General features: G+C 43.3%; 1 protein-coding gene across 1 annotated transcript; it reads right to left on the bottom strand.

Annotated features, from left to right (window-relative positions):
• Nucleotides 1–6: 6 nt before the first annotated feature.
• Nucleotides 7–8,761, bottom strand: LMOD3 (leiomodin 3). Its single transcript, XM_019504781.1, has 3 exons — nucleotides 8,314–8,761; nucleotides 3,705–5,111; nucleotides 7–669 (listed from the first exon to the last, which is right to left on the bottom strand). Exons 1-3 carry the CDS (start codon nucleotides 8,602–8,604, stop codon nucleotides 643–645), a joined length of 1,725 nt encoding a protein of 574 aa, XP_019360326.1. The 5' UTR covers nucleotides 8,605–8,761; the 3' UTR covers nucleotides 7–642.
• Between the last annotated feature and the right edge of the window lie 920 nt (nucleotides 8,762–9,681).

Genomic DNA, 9,681 nt, shown 5'->3' with positions numbered 1-9,681 from the left:
TTCTGGGATAGGTGGAGTTTGAAACCATCAGATCTTTGGGTTTTTGCATGCTTTTTGAGCTCTTGCTTTCCTACAGAGATGACAGATAACCTGTCCTCAGGACAGCTGCCATTTGGTGTGGAAGTGAATGCTTCAGGGTGCTTTCTCATGGAGAGGACCTCTCCTCGCTTCTCTAGAACTTAAAAAAAAAAAAAATGTGACTAGCCGTGGCAAAGAGCAGTGTAAAGAAAGTAAATTGTATGTGTAAAAGAGGACCGTTTGTTATAGGCTGCTGGGTTTCTGGAAAAAATAATAGCAGAAGATACCATAGAAGCAATAGAGCTAAACTGTACAGGCTGTAAGGTTATTGTTGCTTCTAAGAAAATACCCATGAACAAACTGGAAGCCAAAGTCCAGCTGGCAGACAGAGATTGTATGAGGGCCTCATTGTTACTCCATATCCAGTGGAAATCCTCTTAGTTCTGACTGTTTCCATTCCAGCCTCTTCCTTCATCACTTAAACGAACTGCACTTTGCAAGCATTGTTCCCACGTGTTCGTTATCTACCACCTGGCTTCTGAAGAAAACCTCCTTTGAAACCATTAAAGGCAAAACTTGAATAGTCCTTATTTCAAGTTGTTTTCTTCACGTCATTCTGGTCTCTTACTCGAGCTGCTTTGGCAGGGGCACCTGGACAGGGACAAGAAGATGATGTTACTAGTAGGAAATGTGGCTTTCTCCCTTTTATCTCCAAAAATAGTTTCACTTCTTATAATCAAACAGGCGCATCAAAGTACAAGAGTGAACAGGAAGCCCTAAGGAAAGAAAAAAAAAAAATATATATAGACACAAAATGGGCAAGCCATTTTCTGTCTCCTGAGACATGATTGTTCCCCTCTTAAAATGCACCCAGCTGAGAGTTAATAATTGATAAATCAATTAGCAAGCAATAATGATATGTATCCCACATAAAGCTCTTGCCCACAGATCTCAAGGCACTGTAAAATGCTAAAAGCATGGGGAAACAGGCACAGACAGAGGTTGTGTGTGTTACCAAGGCCACGAAGTGAGTGAGTGGCAGAGCAGGGAATAGACCTGCATGCCTAAAAGCCAAACCCAATAATCCATTAGGGTTACTTTAGTTGGGTCAGAGCCTTTCTGGGATGAGAGGAATGAACACACACACACACACACACACACACACACAAATACATATGCACATATAGACATATGTATACATATGCACATATATACATATGCACATACACACATGTATACATATGCACATACACATATATGTATACGCACATACACATACACATATATGCATACATATAGATATAGATGCACACACATACATGCACATACACACACGTGTGTAATATCTGTAAATACACATAAATATTATCTATATTAATAAAATATTTCAATCCGAGTCTGCTCTTGCTTTCTATTCGCTTGGTTCTTATCCTTGGTTTCAGCCTTCATTTTAGATGGGCCATTAGTTCCTGCTCATTTACCCTGGGCTCTTTCACTAGGCTGGCAACCACAGTGGGGACCCAATGCATTTGCAAGGACCAGCCCCTGGGTGCTGGGCTGTGGGTGGTGAGCTTCTACACTGAATGACAGACGTCCTCCTGGAAATTTTGTTGCTTGGAAACAGAAGTCAACAGACAATGGACGCAAGAGCTTCTAACCTTGCTTGGGTCATTTGTACAGAATAACAGCAGGGCACTGTCGGCTTTTGAAGTGTTGCAACACTTTTTTTGTTTTCCTGAGCAGGCCCCTGGCCCAGCTGCCTCAACAAACAAGCTTGCTGCTGGCTGTAAAGTATATCATTTGACTTTTTACCTAGGGCACCTACTCATGTATCATGGAGGAAGACATAACTAAATACAAGCAATGTTGGTTGACCTGGGTGATTAACAGGTGCAGCCTAATGGCCCTGGTTCAACTGAAAATCTCAGAGCCAAGAAGGCCACATAAGGATGTAGCTCTGGTGTTCACCCGCTGGTCCCCAATCCGCCTTGTTACTGAGAGCTGGGGATTTGCCTGGAAATATGTCCTGCTGATTTCTGAAGTCCAGTACTTTTGAGAGCTGGCACTGGAGCTTCACCAGCTGGGGACAGAGCTACCAAAAAATGCTCTCCCCAAGCGGTGCAGGTGGGAAGACACTGGTACAAGAAGCAACGAAAGCCCGTGCAGACAATGGCACATGAAGATGTGAACTTCTAAAAAATACCAAGCCAAATCCTCAGTTGCACCTGAATAATTCCAATTGATTAAATGAGCGTGCCCACGTGTAGATGAGACCAAATTTGGCCAAGGATGTTGAATTTTCAGTATATCCACTGAAATACTTCAGATGGTTCGTCAAGCTGGGGCCAACTCTTCTGAGACTCTTCTGAAACAGCAGTTTGGCCATTTCTTTTTGGCTGGCCCTTCAAGCTCTCTTATCCCTTAATCGCACAAATTGTGCCAATCGCATGAAGAATTTAAGCGACTGCAATAGGCCAACATGCATATATGAGGACGGTGTGCCAGTATTGGGCCCTGGGAGAATGAAATGTTAAACACAGGAGTCACGAGTCAGAAAAGTGAGTAGGAATTTTGGGTGCCCATTGGAGACATCTAAAAAGGGTGTGTTTATTAGACTGAGGCCCAGAATTAAGGTTCGCGTCATCGCCCAGCCTGCAGTATTCATAGCTACCTGAAAACCAAGCTTATTAAAAGCACCTTGAGTTGGACACACAAAAGCCAAGGTCTATGCAATTCAATCTATGCAGTTAAAACAAATAATAGGCCTAAATAACAGTCCCATTGCTGCCACAGATTTTGATGCTGATTTAAACAGGAACAGAACAGAGTCCAATGCCCAGTGGTGTGTCAGCACTCTAATAAGTCAGCACTTTTTGGGAAGTAATTTTGGGTATAAATGTGCAAGGATTCTGCATAACGTTCAGGGGATTAGCAATAAATTATTCCTGCAGATGTCTTTTCCCTGAAAGAAACTATATATTTATATATGTATAGCTATATATATAGTTATATATATAGACTAGCATCTGCTGAGTGAAGTCAGTCTCTTCCACCTCCATCACAGTGCCAATAAAGGGGCTGTGCCCTTTCAGGCTCAGCGTTGGGGCGCTATTTCACTAACTCCAATTTACACGAGTTTATAAATTGTCTGATTATGCAAATAATGGTTCGGTTCTTACCATCACCACTCAAGGAAAACCCAGGATTAGCATCCTTTGCAGAAAGACGCCAGGTTGCACTTAGGGTTTGTAACATTTGAAGTAAATCTCTCTCTGGTTATCACTGATACACAACTTCACAGGGCGAATTTCACTGAGCAGCTCCTCACGGCCCAGCAGATAAACTGCACACGCTTTATCAGCGCTTCCATGAGATATACATTACTTCATCTTAAAATGCTAATGATAAATCTGTTCATGAAGCAAGGAGGTCAAATATTCAGCAGCATTGACAAACACACCCACAAACTTTGCAGGTGCATTCATTTGCCCATGAAAAATCCTCCATTTTTGCTACTGCTAAGTTGCTCACACAATATCAGCTTGCATGCAAGCATCAGTTTGCAAAAGGAACATGCCTGTGGTTTGTGTCAGTGCATTTCATAGCACCGACACGGAGAGACTCCAATTGCATTGTGCTGCACAGATTAAAACATTTCCTGATTGCTACCATTGATAAGCACTCACCGGTTTAAGATAAGCGACGTTACTCTGACGGATGTCATTTAATAGCTGATCTCTCGGACTTACTTCCACCAGAGGAGGTGGTCTGCTTCTTGGAACCGGTTTAAGCGTCTTGATCACATCTTTGAGATTGGTTTTTTCAGGGGGCTCCACATATTGCTTCACAGAGGGTTTGCGCTGGATCTTCTTCAGCTTAATCACTCGGAAGGAGGACGTCTCCGTCTGTGGTTCAGGGGCTGGCTTTCTTGTGTGTCTTTCTTCCTTTCTTTTGCTAATAGGCATGGGTTGGGGAACAGGAGGTTTGGGGGCGAGTATTGGCTCATGGATCCTCGGATCAGGGATTGGCCCTCCTAGCATTTCCCACATCCCAGGAGGCAGCCCAAATCCATTTTCTAACATGCTGATCAACTCCCTCTGCTCTTTTAATTGCTGCTGTTTCTGCTCCTCCTGTCTTTTTTGTCTTTGTTTGTCAAGATTTCTGCTGAGCAGGTTGGTCACAACCATCCTGGGGCCGGGAACTTCAAAGTGATAGCCTATCTTCAGCAGGGTAGGGTTGGCTTTCAAAAGCCTGGCGATCTCCATTTCTGCTTGATGGCCCAGCATGTTCCTCTGGTTGTGAAAGCGCAGCTCAGTCAGCCTCTCGTTAAACTGCAGGCATCGCATGATGGCGACGATGCCTTTGCCCGTGAGAAAATTAGAATCAATGTTTAGGGTCGTGATGCTCCGGTTTTCACGCAACATGTTGGCCAGAGCAAACGCAACGGTGTCGTCCGCACCCACGTTGGCTAAGCTAAATGTTTTGACGTGCTTGTTTTTTTTCATGGCATTGACAAAATCTATCAGCATGTCCTTTGGGATGTTTTCTATGTTGTTCAGGTTGAGTTCTGTGATATCTGGATTGTTTTTCCGGATGTTCTCCAAACTGGCTTCTAAATTGGTTTGATTCCCTGAAGGCCTTGCACTTAGCTTAATGAAGCTAGTGTCCATAGCCAACTTTTTAGGAAGACTTAACTTTGATATTTTCTTCTCATTTTCTTCTTGCTTCTCTGAACTTTCCCCTGAGTCTGTACCTGGTTTTTTCTCTGTCATCTGTTCACTGTTGCTACTTTCATCTCCATGTAGCTCTTTTGTTCCTGATTCTTCTTCCTCCTCTTCCTCCTCCTGTTCCTCCTCCTCTTCCCCTTCATCCTCCTCCTCTTCCTCCTCCTCTTCCTCCTCTTGTTCTGTCTCCTCATTGTTTCGGTCTTCATTTGCTTCTCCTGATTGTTTTGCTGAATCAGACTTTCCTAGTTGCTCATTTCTGTAATATCTTTCTCTTCCATCTGCTTCTGTAGCATCTCCTGGCAATTCCTCCTTAGTGATATCCTCTGTATCATCAGTATTTTCTTCAAATTTGTCTGCAGTGTTTCGCTAAGGAAGACAAAATATGAATTGTTGAAATCATTTTAAATGGCTTTCTTACAATAATTATACACTAAAATAAAATATAGCAGATGGGTTTAATGTATCAGTATTTTTTTCCAGCGTCATATTAGAATATTTAAAAATAAATTGCTGACGGGTTGTAGATCCAGCATGAGTACAACATGTTTCCTTACCCTCAGTCGTATGATACAGAAACTTATGTACAGAACGTATGTACAGAACACGTTATGTACTTATGTCATGTATGTACAGAAATGTCTATATATGCCCAGGGACACCAACAGTTACAAACATATATGCTTAGTGATACCTTGCAGATCCTAGATATTCAAGGTCTATTCGCTAGGTTTCAACCAGGCTCCAGTTTTCTGTCCTGCGAGAGCGCATGTTCTGCCATTCCCATAGTTTTCGTGCAACAAAACTTTGGAAGCAAATATTTAGCTATCAGCTCCATGGCTTAGCCTAATGAAGACTGAAGAGGAGACAGTATAATAATGGGCACCAATAGCTCCACCCAAGACAGCAAACCTTCAGAGCAGGGGAAGCTGTTGAAAAGAAAGGGCCGTACTGAAGACACAGATAAATATTACTGATCATTTGAGGTGGGAAGGTGGCCTCCGAGCACCACTTGATGCTGTGGTGTGCTGTAAAAGACTGCTTTTACCAGCAGTAGTAAGATTATGTTTCAAGAGGAGAAATCACCACTTCCTCTAAAGCCTCATTTGGCATGACAGATTCCTATTTTAATTCCTCTTTGTGGAAGGCAAGGAGGAGATTTTACCACTCATCATCCATTGCACTTGGTCGGCAGCTTGATGCCAGGCTGCAGCTGAGCAGAATACCTCACCAAGATTAATTTTCATCTGTACCTAGGAAAACTTTTACAATCCTTGCAATCTCCTATGCCGGATGAAGGGTCTTTGTGCCCGAAAGCTTGCAAATAAATTTTTTTTTTTGGTGCAAATATCTAGTTGGTCTAATACAAGGTATCACCTCTGCCACGAGTTTTGATTCCTTTTGCCGCTAGACCAATACCTGGATACCTCACCATGATGTCTGTATTCAACAGCAGGGGTTCCCATGTAGTGCCTCCACAGCTGACGTACTGATAAGAATCAGGCTTTTCAAGGGAACCGGAATAAGGGCTGTGATTTAGGTGGGGATTTTGCACTCACGAAATCTGGACCAAGGCTTGAGTGCTGCATAACTGCATTTCTCGTTTGCAACAGCAGAGGTTGCTATCTGTCAAGTTGTGAAGCAACAATAACAACAACAACAATAATAATAGAAGGGGAGGCAAAAAAAAAAAAATTCAGATTAGAAATAAGGTGTACATTGGTAACAGCGACGGTAGAAAGCTATTGGGGCGACTCACCAATGACTGTTGTGAAGTCTCTGTCACTGAGGATTTATAAAGATTAGCTGTTTCTCAAAGAGTAACACCCCAGTTCAAGCAGGAGTGAATTCAGGGAAGTCCTATGGCCTGGCTTATGTAGGAGCAGAACCGCCACAATGGTCAGTCGCGCCCTTAAAATCTATGAATGAAGTAAAGGAAGCTGAACTTGATTAAAATTGTTTTGCTGTATAATGTAATACCTCAGGGAGTGAATGGGAATTACCTTGAAATAGAATTAGGAGCAAAGGAAACTGCTCCAAAATCTGTGAGAGTTGAAATGCAGATCCATGCCTTGCCAGTCAGGCCCATGTCTACCTTGTTTTACCATGGGGCTAAAGAAACCCTTTACATTTCCAAAGTAAACGAGAGAAGCATGAACTTTATTATATGATCTTGTTAGAAGCCAATGGACAAGAAACACTGCTGCTTTCATCCCTAGAGTTACTGGGTCACTAAAATGTCGCTGAAATTCAGGGATGTACTGCACTGCTGCATGCGAGAATATAACCACCACACAGATGGCCGGACCGAAGTTGAAAAATCACAGAGTGACCTATAAATCATAAGAAGTTAGGGTTGCAAGAGACCTTAGGAGGTCACATCTAGTCAAAGCAGGACCATCCCCAACTAGATCATCCCAGCCAAAGCGTTGTCTAGCTCGGTTTTGAAAACCTCCAAGGATGGAGAATCCACCACCTCTCTGGGTAACTTGTTCCACTGCTTTACTATCCTCTTCACGATTAAATTCTTCCTAATATCTAACCTAAACTTCCCTTGCTGCAACTTGAGCCCATTGCTCCTTGTGCTGTCATCTGTCACCACCGAAAACAGTCCAGCTCCAGCCTCTTTTGAACCCCTTTTCAGGTAGTTGAAGGCTGCTGTTAAATCCCCTCTCAGTCTCCTCTTCTTTAAACTAAATAAGCCCAGTTCCCTCAGCTCTTCCTCATAAGACACGTGCCCCATCCTTTAAAACTTGGGCAAGTCTGAGTCCTGATGTATTTACTCAGGCACAACTCCCGTGCTATTCGGCTCTACCCTATGGGGGTTTGGCCAGCATAAGACCTGCATTGAAAAAGGGCTTCAGTACTCTGTTGAATAGGGTTGCGCTGCTAAATTAAGGTCTGTGTAGAAAGACCTGGCTACACCCTGAACTGGGTAAATGAGTGTGGGTCAATTAACTTTGTTGATCTATACAACGAGGATTTAGCTGGGAGTCACTCATTAGCCAGCGTTACTCAAGAGTCCAAAAGACAGACGTTTTTGAGCGTGCCATTACATGTTATTAGCTATTTAGTTTTTCTTTTTCAGTTCATTACTTGTCTAAATTCTTTGGGGTTGCGGTCAGGGTACTAGAACGCAGGTTATTGAATGTTTGTTCTGGAAAGTACAAAGCTCGAGTGACATTTTCTGAGAGGCTCTGACATGGTGATTTTTCACTCCCGTGAAACCAAAAAGGTCACAATCATAGAAAACTACAGCTGGGGGGGGACCTCAGGAGATCATCTAGCCCAGACCCCGCCCCCGCCCCGGACTCCCACCTATATTTGAAATGGCAGCTCAACTTTTAAGACACAAATAGTCATACGAACCCTGCGGTAGATTCCACCATTAGATTCCAGCATCACTGAGACTTTTGACAGACCCCTAAATCCATACGTTGTGTTTTGAGTCGTATAAAGGAGCTGGTAAAAAGGAAGATGAAAGCCCTGAACACCCATCTTTGCAACGCACTGCTACAGTAAAGACACCGCCGCAGAGGCATAACAAACACTTGTCATTCCCACCTATTACCTCAGACGGCAAGAGGGTGGCCGAAGCTCTCTCATCCTCCAGTATACGTTTGGCTGCTTTCTGCCAGTACAAATAATCAACGAGAGACCTGTGGTCGAAGTTCCCCGTTGGAGGTTTCTCGGTCTGGTCTTTCTGTATCATTCCCACCGGCACTTGTGGGTCCGGAGCCATGACTTCCATTTCGCTCTGTAGCTCCCTCAGCTCTTCGGGAGATAAGTTTGCTAAGATTTCGTCTTCATCGATGTCTTCGGAGTAGACCTCTTGGTCTGAATTTTGGCTGTATTCAGACATTTTCTTTGTTCTTTCCCTAGAAAAAAAAAAGTTAAAAAAAAAAAAAGCGACAACCTATCCGACCAACAGTATTGTGCTCTGTAAAATCACCAGCTTAATGTTTCTGTCATGAACTGTGGCAGTGTTTGATCTTAGTGTGAGAGGGAGACAGTGGCACTAAGGCTTATGCTAAGTCTATATTAAGCTGCACTTGGCTGGATAAAGAGAATTTATGGAGATGCTGCCATGCTCCGTTTTCAGCAACTTGTCAGCTGTGCAAACCCTTCTGACATTTCAGTGCAGCTGGTGAGTCTCCCCCATTGAGTAATACATACGATGGTAGTTTTCTAGAGGATTCCCTTAGGAGGGTGACTTCTAATGTCTGAGTCATCAATGTATATGGGGGGGACTTCATCCATATGGAAAGAACCAACACAAGACCTATGAATCAGGAAGGACTCCCCGAACCCTCAAAATAGGGCTTAAGCTGCACCATATGCCAGGACACAGGCAGATTTCACCCTGCATGTGGGGTCCTTGCGGAGTTTGAAAAGTAACAGGGTCTGTCAGGGGCTTTTATTTGATTTCAGGCATCAAATGCTGGATTATGATGTATGGAGATGCTATATTCAGAAACTTATCCCTCAAGACTTCTGCAATATTCTGCTCAAAATGATCCTTTTTTGTTTCTACTGCCCCTCGCTCCTGGCATTTGTCTCCAGACTCCTCTTCCTTGCCCAGATCTATTCCACCCCCAACAATCCTCTATTCATTTAACTTCTTGAAAACGTTGCACTTTTAGAGAAAGGTATGGGCTTGGCTCTGTACAAAAGCTTGCAGAGAGACAGCAGGACTGGTGGATAGGTAATCAGGTCTGTTATCTCTCATTTCCATAGACTGCTATTAATAAGCATGTTATCTCTGGAACCACAAATCCACAGTTTGAGAACTGAAACTAAGCATCACAGCGATGCTTAATGGGATCTTCTAGACCAAGCACAGGCAAGATCAGCCCTGTGAAAACTCATGAAAGTCCTGAAAAATGGGTTTAAGCTAATTAAAATACCTCCCAAAATGTCCAGTGAGAGCATGGATCAT

Source organism: Gavialis gangeticus, unplaced genomic scaffold, assembly GCF_001723915.1.
Source record: "Gavialis gangeticus isolate Ggan-Ray unplaced genomic scaffold, GavGan_comp1, whole genome shotgun sequence".
Lineage (NCBI taxonomy): Eukaryota > Metazoa > Chordata > Crocodylia > Gavialidae > Gavialis > Gavialis gangeticus.
Note: the sequence above shows the minus strand (reverse complement) of the source record. Positions and strands in the feature narration are given on the sequence as shown.

Coding starts and splice junctions, on each gene's coding strand:
- LMOD3 (XM_019504781.1), bottom strand. CDS start 8,604: ATGTCTGAATACAGCCAAAATTCAGACCAAGAGGTCTACTCCGAAGAC. Junction 5,112..8,313: donor CCACCCTCTTGCCGTCTGAG/GTAATAGGTGGG, acceptor TGTCTTCCTTAG/CGAAACACTGCAGACAAATT. Junction 670..3,704: donor ACGTCGCTTATCTTAAACCG/GTGAGTGCTTAT, acceptor GTCCCTGTCCAG/GTGCCCCTGCCAAAGCAGCT.